Raw genomic sequence first — 17,577 nt, 5'->3', positions numbered from 1 at the left:
GGCTTGGAATCAGGAAGACTCATCTTCATGAGTTCAAATCCAGCCGAAGACACTTACTAGCTGTGTAACCCTGTAGGTCTCAGCTTCCTCATCTGTAAAATGAACTGGAGAAGGAAACGGCAAAACACTCCAGTATCTTCGCCAAAGAAAACCCCAAATGGGGTCACCAAGAATTGGACATGATTAAAATGATTCAACAACAACAAAAAATAACCTATATAGTAAATGCCCTATTATTCACATTTAGGGAGGGTAAAGAATTGTAGAGCTGAAGCATAGTCAAACATTTGAGAATCACACATCACAGCTCCAGTGCTAGAAGGGTCCTCAGGGGCTATCTAGTGCCACCTTCTCCTTTTACAGAAGTGGAAAAGGAGGTCCATGGAGGAAAGATGTTTGGTATAAGATCACACAGGTAATGGTCAGAGACAGAATTTGAACCTAGGACCTCTGACTCTAGTCTCGGTGCTCTTTCCACTGTAACACACTACCTTTAAATATTTCTCTTTGGTTTTAGAAGTATTTTATTTTTCTCATTGTACTTGGAGTATGTGAGGTACTTTGGAATTCACTTCAAAGAAATAAATGAATTCAAAATGAAATTACGCTATGATGAAGTGGTAGAGGATGGAATGGGAAGGATTTTTGTTTGTTTTTAGTATCCTAACCCTTTTCCATTTAACTCAATCCACGTTGGGAAAAGACTGATGTAAAGTATTACTGATCACTCAATAAACACTAAATCAATCAATAAACATTTAGTAAGCACCTATTATGTGCCAGGCACTATGCTAAGTGCTGGAGATACAAAAAGGGGCTAAAGACAATGGCTGCACTCCAGAAGCTTAAAATCTAATGGGTGAGATAACATGCAAAAGAAAAAATATGCAAAGCAAACTATATACAGGATAAATAGGAAATAATTCACAGGTAGGAGGCACTAGAATTAAAAGGGGTTAGACAACACTTCCAACCAGCTCTTCTACAATGCAATAATTTAAGTGGTAAAGTGTTTGTGTTTCAAAAATCTTCCTTAAATTTATGTTTACGGTTCACAGAGGGGCTGCAAAACCAACAAAGTAGTAACTATAGTTAAGAACTTAGGTGTCTTTGAAGAAAATAATTAAACCGAGTAGAAGGCTCTCAAGAAGCGTGAAAGGAAGATCATTCACAGATTAACTGCAATTAAGTTAGTTTGCTTATGGAATATCAGGAGTTGGCAACCTGCGACAATTTAACATAACATCAAACAGAAACAATGACTTCTACAAAGAGAGCTGTTTTATATGGCAAACTAGCATTACAAAGGTGGGCTCCTTTCTTTCTAGACCAAAGGTACTTAACCTGTGTCATGAAACCTTTGCCAGGGGTGGGGAACTTGAGGTCTCTAGGCTGCAGTTTCCCCAACCCTGCATTAGGCAGTGGTAAAACCTACGGCTCCATTCTCAGAATCATGGATTTTCATATATAAAATAAATGGAAAGAAATGCTGAATTTAATTTCAGGGGTTGTGGAAAGTAACTTATATTAAAAAAATGTGTTTTTTTTCCCCATCTAAGCTCATGGACCCTCTGAAATCAGTCAAGGATACATGGACACATGAAAGAGGCATTTCTTTCAAACTTTTTCTTTTTTTTTTTTTAGTTAGTTTTGCTTTAAAAGAAGATATAACCTAAGCAAGGAATATAACAACCAAAAAAAATCAATTTTTTTATGGGAAAAGACGACTATAATTCATTTTGTTATTTTCAAAATACATGGTCAAACACTGTAAGAAGATTATCAGAAAAGAAAGTGGGGAAAAATAAGGCAGCTAGAATGGACAAAATGAAAAAGATAAAGTAGAACTGTCAAATACAGCAAAAGTACATTTCTACACTTTGAGTTGCAGATTATAGTCAACTTGACTAGTTTCAAAGAATTCATGTTCATGGTACCTTCATTATTGAACTTAAATGTAATTGAAGTAAATTACATGAATAATATTTATATTTTATAAACTTCACTTGAAGACCTCAACTACATTATGAAAAAACATAAACTGCAAGTAGGTCTTATATTTTAAGAGTCCTGGAAATTATTATTATTATAATTTTTGGTTCACCCTCTCATTTTTATGGAAAATGGGGTGGGGACCCATCCTACACTAATCAAAGCAAGTTCGGGGGAAAGGATAGCTTCTGATGCAGGCAGCTGTCTGTAAGGTCAAAGGTTTCTTCCTTTGCTTTTAGTTTCTAGGACATACAGTCATGTCTGACTCTTTGTAATCCCAAATGAGGTTTTCTTGGCAAAGGTACTATAGTGGTTTGCCGTTTCCTTCGCTAGCCCATTTTACAGATGAGGAACTGAGGCAAACAGGGTTAAGTGATTTGCCCAGGGTCACACAGCTAGTTGGTATCTGAAGCCAGATTTGAACTCATGAAGATGAGGCTTATCGATCCCAAGCCCAGCTGCTCTCTCTGCTGTTGTTGAGTCATTTTAGTAATGTCCAACTTTCCATGATGCCATTTGGGGTTTTCTTGACAAAAACACTGGAGTGGTTTGCTACTTTCTTCCCCAGCTCATTTTACAGATAAGGAAACTGAGGCAAACAGGGTTAAGTGACTTGCCCAGGGTCATACACCTAGAAAGTGTCTGAGGCTGGATTTGAACTCAGGTCCCCTTACTCCAAGACTGGTGCTGTATCCGCTGTGCCACCTAGTTGCCCTCTTTATTTCAACACTGATGCAAACCTATGTGAATAATAGTAATCCACAAAGCATACGAGTTTTCTGAGTTCACATATGTTGAACAATAAGGAATATGTGCAACACTGTAGCCCACAGAACCGGGTGGGTGTATAATGAAGTAGCACAGGATGGTGTAGAACAAGCCTAATCACTATTCAGCTATTTCCTTCGCCTCCAGTTTTAAGGTTTCTTTTTAATTAGTCATATTCCAGTAAAGGAAAAACTTCAAACTCAAAGTCTTGGCACTCAAGTCTGAGCTCCTCTATACTTTGTACTGATACCAACAAAAAGCTGCTTTTTTTTTTTTTAATGTACTTTGGTTGAGAAAGGGGGAAGAATGCATACTGTTCATATCACAATTAATCAAAAAGCCAGAGAGCACTCAGGCGGCAAGCTTAGGTCCTTCATGCTTCTTAAGCAAGAATATATTAATATACTTAAAGAACCATCAGACCCAATTGCCAAACTTCATTTTGATTCAGAAAACCCCTATCAAAACCTTGGGTCAAATTAAATTTTAAATTAAATTAAAAATAGTGACAGAAAAAAAAACATATAACAAGGAATATTTGCGCTTATTTTTGGACCAGTTTATGGAATCAGTATAGGGAACTTGCCAAGAGGTAAATCCTTATCCCAACACAGATCTGTACCTGCTTGGCAACTTATAGAGTAGCTCAGAGGTAAACAGCCAGTAGGAATGTAAAGGAGGGCTTGAACCCAAATCTTCCTGACCCTGAGGCTGGTGCATTTTATTCACTGCAATAGGTTATCTCTGTATCAAAATAAACTAATTAAATCTTAATATCATCAGACTGTAAACTCTTGCAGAGCAACAAGATCTTAAAGGGATTCTAATGCAGCATACAGACATTCTACTTATCCTTGATAATTAGGCTCCTCTTGAACACTTTCAGTTGTGAGGTTTGGAGGGGGATAGAGAGAGTAAGACAGAGAGAGCAGGCCAATCCATTTTGGGGGGGACTAGGTCTCTCTTGCTCAGGCTGGAAATTCAGTGGCCAGTTATGAGCTGATACGTGTTATATTGTGAACTCCTGGAAGGTAGGAAATATCTTTTGCATCTCTGTATCATCAGCATTTTAGTACAGTGTCTAGCATATAATATGTGCTTACTACATGTTCAATGCTGGATTGATCGATACCACCACTGATCAGATTAGCCCAGATGTTTTGACCTGCTCCATTTCTGATCTGGGCCAGTTCTTGCCTCCTTAGGTTCTTTCCTCCTGAAAACTCACTATTTTGGTGCCAAATGTAGTACAGACACCAATTAGTTCAAAAATATTGAGCATGAGCAATCACCAATCTTAACTTTTTTATTGTTGTACAGTTGTTTCATTTGTGTCTGACTCTTTGTGACCCCAATTGGGGTTTTCTTGGCAAAGATGCTGGAGTGATTTGCCATTTCCTTCTCCAGTTCATTTTACAGATCGGGAAACTGAGGCAATCAGGGTTAAGTGACTTACCCAGGATCACATAGCTAGGAAGTGTCTGAGACTGGATTTGAAGTCATGAAGATGAGTCTTCCTGATTCCAAGCTTAGTGTTCTATCCATTGTGCCATCTACCCGCCCTAACCTTAACTTTAGCAGGGATTATAAGTGTATATCACTATGTCTAGCACCAATCCATTTTCAGATATCTCTAAATTGTCGAAGTTCATTCTTTCAATAAACAGAAAGCTAGCTCCTTCTGCACACTCATCCAAGCTCTGTTATAAGCTATACAGAATAAATCTAATCTCTCTTCCATGTGACAGTCCTTTAAATATATGAAGAAAGTTATCATTCCCTCATTCCCTCCTTACACAACTATGTGCCCCAAATCTTTCCTTATTTATGCTAAACATCCCTAGTTACTTTGACTGTTCTACACATGACAGCTAGGTATCACAGCATAACAAGTACTAAACTTGGGAGTCAGGAAGACCTGAATTTGAATTCTGCCTCAGACATTTATTATCTTCTTGACCTGGATAAGTCATTTAACTTCTCAGCTTCAGTTTCCTTATCTTTAAAAGAACACCTACCTTACAAGGTTGTGGTGAGATCCAAATGACATAGGTTATGCCAATCTTAAAACTGTATAATGAAGAAAATTAATTTTAATACTGTATTAATATTAAAATGTAATATTCCTTTTTCTGTCTGAACCCCCACCTTTCAGCCTAGCTCAAATAGAGAAATTTCTCCCAACTCAAGCTGGCTAAGGAATGTGATCATATTCCTGTCCCTTCCAAGGCTTGGGCTGGGCCTCTCTGTTTACCCCATGAGCTTAGAAGCCAGCCAGAGCTTGTCCATACTACCAAGAATGATTCTTGGGTCTTTGTTTTCTAATCAAAGTTGGTGGTGACCTGGTCTACAAAGGGGAAACTAAGTCAGGGAAATCCTGATTGAAGTGGTTTTTCCAGCTCAGATTGCTAGAGGCAGTTGAGTTTCCTGACCAGGCCACTTTCCTCAGCTGCCTCTCCTCCCCTCAATGATGAAGCAATGGGGAGGAGTTGAGAATTCTTAGCCTACCTCCTAATAAATGTGCACCAATCAGGATTATCAGGGAAAGTCCCAATGATGTACTGTCAGGAAAACAGACTCAGTTTTAAAGAGGCCTGAGACATTCACTTTTTGTCTCTGGATCACCAAGAGAGATCAATGACCTCAATTTATTGGTTATTGCTAGTCTACATAATAAGTTGATTAATCATACCCAGAACTCCATCTCTCAAAATTTTACTCACAACAATATAAATGTTAGCTATTGTTGTCATTATTACATGATATGTTTTTGAGGCCCTATTTTGGTTACCTTCTTTAATGAACATTATTTAGCTTGTCCCTCTTTTAAAATGCAGTACCTATTACTGAACATAGTTCTCCAAGTGTGATCTGATAAGGAAGAACATAGCATGATAGCTTTTCCTTTGTATCCTTTGCTTGGGACATTACACATTTTAATTAATGCAACCTAAGACTGACTTTTTTTTTTCTTTTGGCAGTCATATCACATTACTGATTCATTGATCTGGCAGTCAACTAAAATTCTTAAATCTCTTTCACAGAAACAGCTGTTAAGCCACACCTCTTCCATCCAACATCTGAGCAACGGATTTTGTGAACTTAAGTAGCAAGTCCTCAGAGCGCAGTAACCTGTAGTGTTTCATCTTTTCTATTTGGCCTTTTATTTCAACCCATTGAGATCTTTTTGAACTCCATATCTGTTATCTGGCACATGAGCTATCTATAGTCTCTCCCTTTCCACTTTCATGTCATATATAACTTTGATCAGCATGCTTTCTAAGTCTTAAATCATTAATAAAACAATTTAACAGGACTGGGAACTATGGTATGTGACTTAGAGACTCCCCTACACTTTGACTTTAATCCACGAATCAAAGATTATTCAGGTACAGTTGTTCAACCAGCTACAAATTCACCTTACTGTAATATCATTTAGCCCACATTTCTTCACCTTGGCCATAAAGATTTCATGAGAAACCTTGTCAAAGGCCTTGATGAAATCTTGACATGACTACAGCCAAAGGCTGGGGCGGAATGTTTGAAAGGACACTGTCAGAACACTGACTTCTAGCTCAGCATTTGTCATTTGCTCATCATGGAAAATCGGGCAAGTCTTTGACCTCTATGAACTTCAGTTTCTTCATTTCCAAAAGGTAAAATTAAAGATTTCTCTATATAATATTCAAATGAACAATATATTCTGAAATGATATCAAAATATGCATGTACCACTGGAATTTCTGACTGGCACATTGTAAATATTCAATGAATCTTTATTATCATGTGTTTTCACAGTTAAAAAAAATGAACTTCAAAATGTCCATGAAAGGTGTTTGTTTATATGGTGCCTATCTGTTTACACTTAACAGGGATGCAGGTATCAGGCTATGGAAATGCCCAGAGAAAATAGTCGAATCAACAATACACAAGTAACACAGTGTGGACATCTATAGAATAAAATAATTTTGAACATATTCCAGCCACGCTTAAAAGTATTTTTAAAATGACTATGGACATTGAGCAATGAGTTTGTATACTTTGTAGGCATTAGTGTATTTTTATTTATGTGTACAACAGTCATTTCCCAAGCCCTTGAATTAGTTATTACCTTGTCAAATTAAAATCTTTTTGGAAATAAATGGGAGTAGTACAAACCCCAAATGAACAGATAGAAAGTTACCAGCAGCTATAGCCAGATGAGAGAGATTAGTATTTTCCTCCCCATGTAACAGAGTAGTATTAGTTGAAATGAGAGTTAGAATTCAATGAGCCAGAATTCTATAATATAAGAATATCAGGGGCCACAGTTACACATACTGATTCCAAGCATTGCTTCCAATGAACCCCAGACCTGGGAATGTAATACCTGCCCTTTCTGAGACATTTAGTAAGCTTGTTTGTTGGGAAAGACTAGGAAATACAAAAGGAATTGTAATTACTTCTTACTCCTATCGACAAATCTGTTAAATCATTCAAAATCGGGGAGGGGGAGTCTGTTGCATTGCTGGAAATTTTGACCCCAAGAAAATGTAATATAGGGACTACTTGCTAGTATTATATGTTTGAAAAAATGAAGAAGGTGGATCCTTACTATTTCTTACCATTCTTACCATTACTTCAGAAAGATTACAGCTTTATGGCTGATTAACGTTTAATAAACAGACGAACTGATCTCTAGTAAGTGGATAACTACTGGTTATCTTCTCTAAATGCAGTGTTTCATAGTCCCAGGCTTCTGATGATGTGCTGTAAATGTCTGAACTGCCAGGGTTTTCAATGAGTAAGTAGGGGCCTAGCATGGTAGTTCCTATATATTTTCAGATAATCCTCCTGGGCCCTTCTATCTGCTGGGCCCTCAATTATTACACAGGGCTACTCAGGCAGCTTAGAGATGTACAATTCTATTAGATTAAAATATTACTGACATCCTTCATATTTCCTTTGTTCCCATTGTTTACCAAAGTTGATTTACTCATCTACCTTTTAAAAATATCAATTGATCCCTCTGAACTGTAGTCAAATGGCTTACTATGGCATTATTTGTGACCAACACATGAATCTTTTATGTCTTCATTCGTGCAGCTCTCATTTTGCCACATAATGTTTGTGGCCTTCAGAATACTTATTGGAAATGGCTTCTGCAATTTGCCTAGAATCTCAAAAGTGCTTTCATAGCTACTGAACTAGAAAAGCTTTTCGTGGCTTTGAATACTAAACATCAGAAAAACCAGATTGAAACAAATGCATTTTGTAAGGGCTCTAATACAGTTAAACCCCATTACAAAATACTTTGCTGTATTACGGATTTAGTTAAACTGCAGATCTGGTACTCTCTGGGGACATAGTCGGCCTATAAGATTTATTGCTAAGAAAGTCTGTCTTCTGCGTCTTATCTGACTTCCCTGACAGCAGTCAAATGATGAGGTCCTACAGTATTGGGAAACAAAACTCAGGAGATTGTCATTCTCTGATGAATCCTGAGAAAGGATAAGACCACCCAAGTTCATACAAGCCAGAACTAATTACAATTTCAAGTGATGGCATAGTACCTACTGATCTCTGTGTTATCTTAAGATCCATTTCAGCCACATTGGTAGCTAAAGTTAACATTAGTAAATGAGAAAGTTAACATTAGTAAATAGGGCTAACACATAAAGAACAATCTCCAGCTACAAGGCCCTTGGTTTGACTTTACTCTGCTAAGATGGCAATTTTTAATTATGTTAACATTATAGGGTTTTTAATCTAGGGATTCCTGTTTTTTGTTTTTGGTTTTGGTTTTTTTGTTTTGTTTTGTTTTTTGCACAGTCATTACCATTTTTCCTGTAAGGTATATCAAGATGTTTTTAAAGATGTATTTGTGGTTCACAGAAACCACAAATCTTATACACTGGAAGAATTCAATTTTCCATTTGATATGTCTGACTTTGCAAATAAGGTGCTTATGGAAAATCAGCTTCTAATTATTTACAGCAGAGGAGGAAACTGTGGCACAAATATGCCATTAGGCAAATAATCAAAAAGCAATTCTCAATTTGAGTTTATTAGAGCTATTTAGCTTTCAAAATACATTTAGGCTAATAAATTAGTTTAGATTCTCAAAGCACACAAAAAAACTGATTTCAATTTACCATTTTTGCATAGTGGAAAAAAAAATTAGAGTCATTTCACAGGTAATAAACACAAGTTACCAGCAATGGGCCACATATTACCTTTGTGTTCCCTTAACTAGTCCCAAGGCCATTCAGCCAATTCATCCAACTCCACTAAACCAAGTCACTAAGTATCTTTTTCTTTATCTTGTTAAATGGGATAATAAATGTAAAATGATTCACAAACCTTAAATAACTATATAAATGCATTTTATTAGTGTCATTGTCATCGTCATCATCATCATCATCATCATCATCCCTATCCACTTTTCCCTCCCCTAGTGAGCCTATACATAGGATCAATAGGTTCATACATGAAAGGGACCCTAAAGATTGTCCAGTACCATCTCATCACTTTATAGATGAGGAAACCAAGACTCAGTGAAGTGATTTGTTCAAAGTCATATAACTAGTAAGTGACAGAGCCAAGACTCCTACTCATGTATTCTAATTTTGAGTGCAGTGCTCTTTTCAATGCCCCATACTGCCCTCACGTGTTGTTATATGTGGTTGTTCAGTATTTGTTGTATTTTCCCATTTTCTTCTATCACACACTACTCAATTTCACTTTAGGCAATCTTCCTCATCCTATGCCTCACCCCCCACCTTCTTTCTTCTTCTCTCTTAATTCTTGCTCAATCACTTTAAGAATGTGGTTTTTTTTTCACTTTCCCCTCAGTCTATTTGTTTTTAAGAAAGAAAAAAAAAGACCCTCTTTATGGGCAAGAAGCACAAGGATAGTGCTAGCAATATGCCTGTTTCAAGTAAAAGCTGATAGTTGTGAAATTTAATTAGACAAAAGAATCAATGCCATTAACCTCTGTATCCCTTGAAAGTGTCTCCAAATCTCCTTTAGATTTACTATAGAAGTCTCAATTACTTCCTTTTCCTCTTTTAATTAATCCTACCTTCCCTCAAGTACTAGTATTCAAGAAAATAAAATTTAAACTATTCCTTATCCAACTTTATTTCCTTTAGGTTTTGTTTAGTATGTGTTTTTCAGTATGTTTGTTTAGTATGTATTTTTCCCCACTGTAGTTCAATTCAAAAGTTGTTGAGTTGTTTCAGTTGTGTTCAACCCTTTGTGACCCCATTTGAGGCTTTCTTGGCAAAGATACTGGAGTGGTTTGCCATATTCTTCTTCAGCTCATTTTACAGATGAGGAACTGAGGCAAACAAGGTGAAGTGACTTGTGTCTAGTAAGTGTCTGAGGCCAGATTTGAACTTACAAAGCTGAGTCTTTCTGACTTCAGATCTGGCACTCTATCCACTGTGCCACCCAGCTGCCCCCAATTCAAAAGTTCAGTTCTTTAAACTTTACTTCAAGAGACCACTCTCTCTCTAATACACTCATGAAGCAGACATACCATCCTATTTGAGATTCCCAATGTTCCATTTCCCATGCCTGTGGCTTTTACCCTGGAACACGCTTGGAATGCTCTTCCTCCACACTACTGAATTCTTAAAGTATTTTAACTACCTCAAAGGTTAAATGGATTTTCATGGATTGGTTTGGAAATGTCATCACCATTCTTTCTATAGAAAAACGTATTTTGGATCCTAAGTAGAAAAGTTACATACAAGTAGTTTCTTGAGGGCAGGGACTACTTCATTTGTGTCTTTCTATTCCCAGCATGTGTCACAGAATCTGACACATAGTATAAGCTCACTAAATTCTTATTGAATTTTTGAAACTTTTAGGACACAATAAGTTTGGAGGTTGGACAATATTTCCTTAGATTCCTTAGTGTCCTTTTTGCTTGAGAGCTGACATCTTTGTTATCCTGTCTCTGCATTACTTGTTAATAATAACCACATGAGAGAAATAAATATTACAAAATCCCAGAATCTCACAGTTGGAAGGGATGTGACAGGACATCTAGCCCCAACTTTTACCTCAGCAGGAATCCTCTCCACATTATCAACAACTGGTCACCCCACTTTAATTGGAATACTTCCAGTGATGGGGAACCCACCACGACCTAAAGGAGCCCATTCTACTTTTGGATAGCTCTAAACTTTAAGAAATTTTTCCTTACATTGAACTTTGACCCATACCTCTGCTATTTCTACCCAATGCTCCTCTTTCTGCCCTTTGGGCCCAAGTAGAATATATGATAACCACATGGTATCCATATTCTAACTTTTCAAATACTTGCTTCCCATTCTCCTCCCATCCCAAATACTCAATTTTCCTAATTAAATACTCCCAGTTTCTTTAACTGATCTTATGATATGGTCTACAGACTTTTGCACCATTTTGGTTACCCCATTCTAGGTATCTTCTAAACTATCAAATTCTTCATGAAATATGATACATAGCACCGAATACCAAACTCCATACAGACAGAAATCATAACCTCTATCATTCAGGACTCTATGTTTCTCTCTCTCTCTCTCTTTTTTTTTTTTAAGAGAGTGACAGTTAAGGTTAAGTGACTTGCCCAGAGTCACACAGCTAGGAAGTATTATGTGTCGAGGCTGGATTGAACTCAGGTGCTCCTGACTCCAGGGCCAGTGCTCTATCCACTGCGCCACCTAGCTGCCTACACTATGGTTCTCTTAATGGAGACTAAAAGATTACATTAGTATTTTTTGGCAGCCATGACATATATTACTGATTCATAATGATATTAAAATCCACTAAAACTCCTAGGCTTTTTTCCCATACACATGTAGCAGAAATAACTTTTGCTATAAAATTTGTATTTAACTTGCAAAATCCCTAATTTACATTTTCCCATAACTTAATAAGAACTTTCAGTTTTATTACTGTCAATGCACTGAGTTCCCACAACTACTATTGACTGTTTTTGAATGTTCATTTCTCAGAAATACTTGGTAAATATTTCCATTATTCATAGTGAAAATGGCTATAACAATCAAGGTTGCTGAGTATTTAAAAGATTTTTTTTTTATTCTCTGCAGCAAACCTACACACAGGAGTGATTCAAGTGGTTAAGGCATGTATACCACTTTCATAGATTTCTCCTAGATGGATGTGTAAATTATCACTGAGGAGGAAATTATCATAATAGGTTTTGGGAGAAAGTTCTGTTAGTTGCCTGGAATGAGAAAAGTACATACCTTTATTCAGAGCTTATAACATACATTATTCTTGTTAGTGGGTATGTTAAAACATTCAAAAGCAATATACTAGTCTACTTGGTCATTTCTTTCAACATGCTATTTTCAACATCATTCCTAATCTGTAGAAATATGTAAAAGAGTTTTATATTGTACCTTTAAACCTTTGACAATCTGGCTTCTGATCTCATCACTCAACTGAAACTGCTCTTTTCAGAGTTACCAGTGATCTCTTAAATGCCAAATCTAATGACCTTTTCCCAATTCTTATCCTTCTTGACTTCTCTGTAAGTTGTGACACTACTGCCTATCTTCTCTTTCTAACCATACTTTCCTCTCTGGGTTTTCATCAAAATGCTCTCTTGGTTCTCCTCCTATCTTTCTGAATGTTCCTTCACAGTTTTCTTTTCTGGGTCCTCATTCATATTACTAACTGTGAATACACCCACAAAGTTCCATTGGGCGATCTTCTCTTTTCTCTATACACTCTTCCACTTGGTGACCTCATCAGTTCCCATAACTTAATTAACATTTCCATCTAGATGACTTCCTGATCTCTCTCTCTCGCTGTATACACACACACACACACACACACACAGACATATATATATACATATATATACATACATATACATATACACACACACACACACACACACACACACATTTATATAGCCCAGGCTCTCTCCTAAACCCTAGTCTGAAAAAACAATTGCCTATTGGATATTCCAACTGGATGCTTCATAGCTATTTCATACTCACCACGTTCAAAATAGAGTTCATTTTATTTCCTCAAAAAGTGACCCTTCTTCTGAACTTTCATATTCCTATCAAAGGCATCACCATCCTTTCAGTCACTCAGGTTTGCAATGTCGGTGTCATCCTCAAGTTCTTACAGTCATCTCACGTATTGTTGCCAAATCTTTTTATTTCTATCTCTGCAATATTTCTCAGATACCTCACCTTCTCTTGATACACTTCACAGCAGCCGCCATCCTGGCTCAGCCCTATATCAACTTTTGCTGTGACTATTGCCACGGTCTCCTATTTGGTCTCCCTGTCTCAAGTCTCTTCACATTCCATTCTATCCTCCAAAGAGCCATAAAAGTGATTTTCCCTAAAGCACACACAGGTCTGATAGTGTCACCTCCCTACTAAAATGCCCTTGATTCACTCTTATTTTTAGAATCAAATACAAATTTCTCTGGCATTTAAAGCTCTTCCCAATCTAGTTGCCTCCTACCTTACCAGTCTTCTTATACATTTCTCCCCCACCTCTCCTCTCCTCCCTCCCTCTCCCTGTCATGCACTCTATGATACCACCATATTGTCCAAACTGCTATTCTAGTGCTCTATTTCCCATGTCTATGCCTTTTCACTGGCACATGTCTGAAAGGCTCTCCCTCCAGCCCTCTGAACCTTGTTGTCCCTTCAAGAATCAGCTCAAACATCACTGCTATCAGGGGCCTTCCTTTATCTATCTCTCCTACCCTACCATGACTGTTAGTGCCTTCTCAGCTACGGTTACTGTGTATCTACTTTGCATGTCTAATATATACCCATATATGTACATGTTGCTTTCCATGTTAGAACATGTTTCTTGAGAATAGGGACTGTTCATTTCTGTCTTCATATGCCCACTGCTTAGAACATCATAATCAGGCAGTAAGATGATAGTACAGTGGACAGAAGGGTAGGCTTGAAGTCAGAAAGATCTAAGATGCCAATCATCCTTTCTCAGCCTCAGTATCCTTATCAGCAGGATGGGGATAAGGACAGCATCTACTTTAAATGGCTGTTGTCAGGATAAAATGAGATTTTTACATACATACATACATACATACACACATATCTATAACTTTAAAGTGCTAATATAAATGCTAGCTATTATTATTAAAACAATCAAATTGCTTGTTGATTGATAAAAATACATAGACATATCTTTCTTCCATTAAAATGTAATGCTTAACAAGAGCAATTCAATTCATCAAATATACATGAAGTTCCTACTGTCTATATATAGCACATTCTTCTAGGCACTGAAAGAGGTATAAAGCTTAGATAAGATAAAATCTCTTCCTCATCTCTGAGTATTTTCACTGGCTGTAACTTACACCTGGAATTCTCTCTCCTCATCTACGCTTTGTGGCTTCTTTCAAGTTTCAGTTCAAATCCCTTCATCTGCAAGAAGCTTTTCCTGTCCGCCTTAATGCTTCTGCCTTCCTTCTGAGATTAGCTGCAGTGTACCTTGCCTATAATCTTGTTTGCACATAGTGGTTTGCATGTTGTCTCTCCCATTAGACTGTAAGTTCCTTGAGGGAGGGGACTGTTTTTGCCCTTCTTTGTATCCTGAGTACTTAGCAGAATTCTTGGTATGTAATAGGGGCTTCATAAATGCCTCTACTGTCGACATCTTCCTGGAGCTTACAACTTTGTTAGCACAAATAATGTTGCAGATGAGGAATTCAATGAATGCCCCTGCACAAGTCATCTTCATCTGAGAAATTCAGATTTCCATGTTTACAAAGGCACATTTGAAATTCACATGTTCAACTCTTGACTCTAAGCTCAGGGGAAATACACATGCACACACAAGTCTTGCTTTTTGCATCCTTTAGCAGTCTCTCTGCATCTGGCATTATCCTCATCTACTTTGTGCTTCATTTATCAAGAGCTCCCAAACAGCACAGATATCCCTAAAAGATTCTTCTGTAGTTACCCCAAATGTCTGTTAATCCATAGTATTAGAAATGAGAGATAAATTTGTGATACAGTTCTAGTGCCCTTTCTCAGCACATATTCAAAATGCATTTTTTAAAGTAAGGGGCTACGCTTGTTCTGAACAGATAAAATGCCATGTTTGGGTTTCTGCCTCCTCCTTCCCTACCAGATGAGATCTACAGCTCTTTTCTTCTGTAATATTTGGCAAGTGTCTCCACTGCCAAGGTAGACCAGAGTACTTAATCCGTCAACAAGCAGAATATCTGTCAGTCGGCCATACTGACTTATCTAGACAAGTAAGGACAGCTAACAGAACAGTGAAACGAATGTAAAGAAGGGCAGAAAATTACCAACAGCTCTGGTCACTAAAGAGAATCAGTGGGCCTACAAGTTTTAGTGGACATTAGGAGAAAAACCAAAATATTGTCCAAGTCACATACAAAGACAGGTTTTTTAAAATCAACTTGAAATTTGTCATGTTTAATGTCAAACTGTCAGACCAACACATCATATTGATTAGACCTTAGGTGGCAAAGAATATGAAATACAACCCAAATTACCCTTGAGAGTAGGCTCTGGAACTTGTCAATAATACTGTGGTCCACAGTTCCTTGTTTGAAAGAAAGAAGACCTTTTCTTTAGCTTGTCCTTTCTGACATTTTCTAGCAAGGACAAGTGTTACCAAGGCCACTTCACAGAAACAAGAGTGAGTTTCATTCCACTCCCAGAATCCCCAAGAGCCAACATAAATTAAAAAGTTTACACTACTGATTAAATACTCCTATCCCTATCTGCTGAGAAACAACTCAGATTTTTAACCTCAGCAAGTATAAACAATATTCCTTTAATTATGATAAGGGGAAAAGAGAGAACAAACAAAGAGAGATATTGAGGAGAGAAAAGAAAAGTCAAAAGAGTCACTTACCCTTAGTTCTTCCTTTGTGCCGAAGCCATCAAGAAGTTGTTGATAATGTCTGTCTGTCATCTGTCGTAACAGGGACAGGAGGCAGGCAACAAACTCCCCCTAATTAAAAAAGAAATCATATATTATAGCAAAGCTCTCCATGCAGGAGAACCAGAAGTTGAGAAAATCTGAATTCAAATCTGGCTGAAGATATTTCCCAACTGTATGACCATGGGCAAATCACTAAGCCTCACTGAGCCTCAGTTTTCCCAGATGTAAAATGGGGATAAGAATCAGATCTGCCTCTCAGGGCTATTGCAAGGATAAAATGAGATGACATTTGTAAAGTTTTTGTAAAATAGGGCACTCTATAAATTATTATAGTTTTGAAATAGTCTATATTCTGTTTAAATGTACCTTGGAAAACTTGAAAGCACAAAGTACTCTGTCATGTAATACAATCTGAAGTGATATTGTAGGCATGAGCCTAGTTAATTTAAATTGAAATTTTCTTAACTAAGTAGGGGTCTATGAACCTTTTAAAATATTTGATAACTGTATTTAAATTGGTTTCCTTTGTAAACCTGGGATCATAATGATGTGGGTATCCTTCCCTAGGAAGAGATCACCACTCATCCACAACTTCTTTTCCCACTTGCCTCTTGTGTATGTCTTCCCATAGATACTTTAACAGAGAATCAACTCAACACATGGGAGGCCTTTCTTTTTGGTCAGTTTACATTATGTGGGTACCTGTGTAACATCTTGTAATGGCAGTGGTTACACTGTGCTATAGCACAATGATGGCCTCAGGGGCTAGACAGCCAGAAAGTATTGGACGTTTTGTCCCTATGTGAAATGTCCCCAAACTCCTATGCTTTTTGAATTCTTGCATGAGCTTTTTATAGGTGGCCTATGTCCTCTTTTGCTTTAACACAGCTGACTGTCATTTCCTGATATTCTCAGCACATCTCAGCCCATCTCTAGCTGCACCATGTTTTCCTCTCTGATTTGCTATGAGCTTATTAGCCAGAAAATCAAGTTCATAACTGAGCCCAAAATAAGTCAATAAGGGGTTGCGACCCACAGTTTAAGAAGCACTGAAGGGTCGTGAATGGAAAAAAAATTTAAGAAGCCCTGGTCTTGATGAGGTCCTGAAGGGCTTTCCTATGAATTCAAAACAAAACAAAACAAAAATGAATCAAAGTATATGGCTCTTCTTGTTTTTCCAAGTTCTCAGAAGTCTTTTTTATTATTTCATATTCCTTCCATGCCAGTACAATGAAGTTCTTTGTGGTCAGACATTGTTTCCCTTTTATCTTTTTATCTCTAACACCTCACATGTTGTCTTGCATCTAGTAGATGCTTTAAAATGTTTCAATTGAACTCTCGGTTCTCATTGTGTTTGGACAGTTGAGGTTGCTGGGTAGGTGAATTCCAAATAACTTATCGTATCTCTTTTCTCAAAAAATAATAGATCCATCCTTTCTAAGTAGGCTCATCTTGAATGATGGTATCAAAAGCTCAAATTAGCTCTCTCTCTTTCCACTCATTATCTACCCTCTACGGCCTTGCATTCTGTGGCACAATACCATAACAAGCATAAGGAAGTGAGATAATAATACATTCATTGTTAAAGGACTGTTTTATTGATCTAACATATTCCCAAAGAGAGACAGAGCCCGTGCAAGAGAACATATTACCATGTGTAAATCAGCAGTCCTTTTAGAAGTACAAGGGGGTATTAGAACATTTGTCATGCTCAGAAAAAAATGGACTACACTGGGGCCAATGGCTCTGTTCCTGCTTTTACTGATGTGATGACCCTTTAGAGCCGCTCTTTGAGGCATGTTCTCAGTCAGCCATTGAGGTAAGTATATGTAACATAGGGTGGACCTATTCTAAGGGTGGGGGGACCTTAAGAAGCTACAGAGAAAAGCCTCTGGTCTCA

The 17,577-nt window shown here is 37.4% G+C and overlaps 1 protein-coding gene across 1 annotated transcript in view; it reads right to left on the bottom strand.

The window, feature by feature from the left end:
* Positions 1 to 17,577, bottom strand: part of DOCK4 (dedicator of cytokinesis 4) — a 525,552-nt gene that overhangs the window by 105,518 nt on the left and 402,457 nt on the right. The window contains exon 24 of the mRNA XM_027838880.1: positions 15,648 to 15,746. Within this exon, the coding sequence (XP_027694681.1) occupies positions 15,648 to 15,746 (99 nt within the window). The remainder of the gene's footprint in view (positions 1 to 15,647; positions 15,747 to 17,577) is intronic.

The sequence above is a fragment of the Vombatus ursinus genome, unplaced genomic scaffold, assembly GCF_900497805.2.
Source record: "Vombatus ursinus unplaced genomic scaffold, bare-nosed wombat genome assembly UNPS02014830.1, whole genome shotgun sequence".
In the NCBI taxonomy this organism is placed as follows: domain Eukaryota; kingdom Metazoa; phylum Chordata; class Mammalia; order Diprotodontia; family Vombatidae; genus Vombatus; species Vombatus ursinus.
This window is presented reverse-complemented; position numbering and strand designations above follow the sequence as displayed.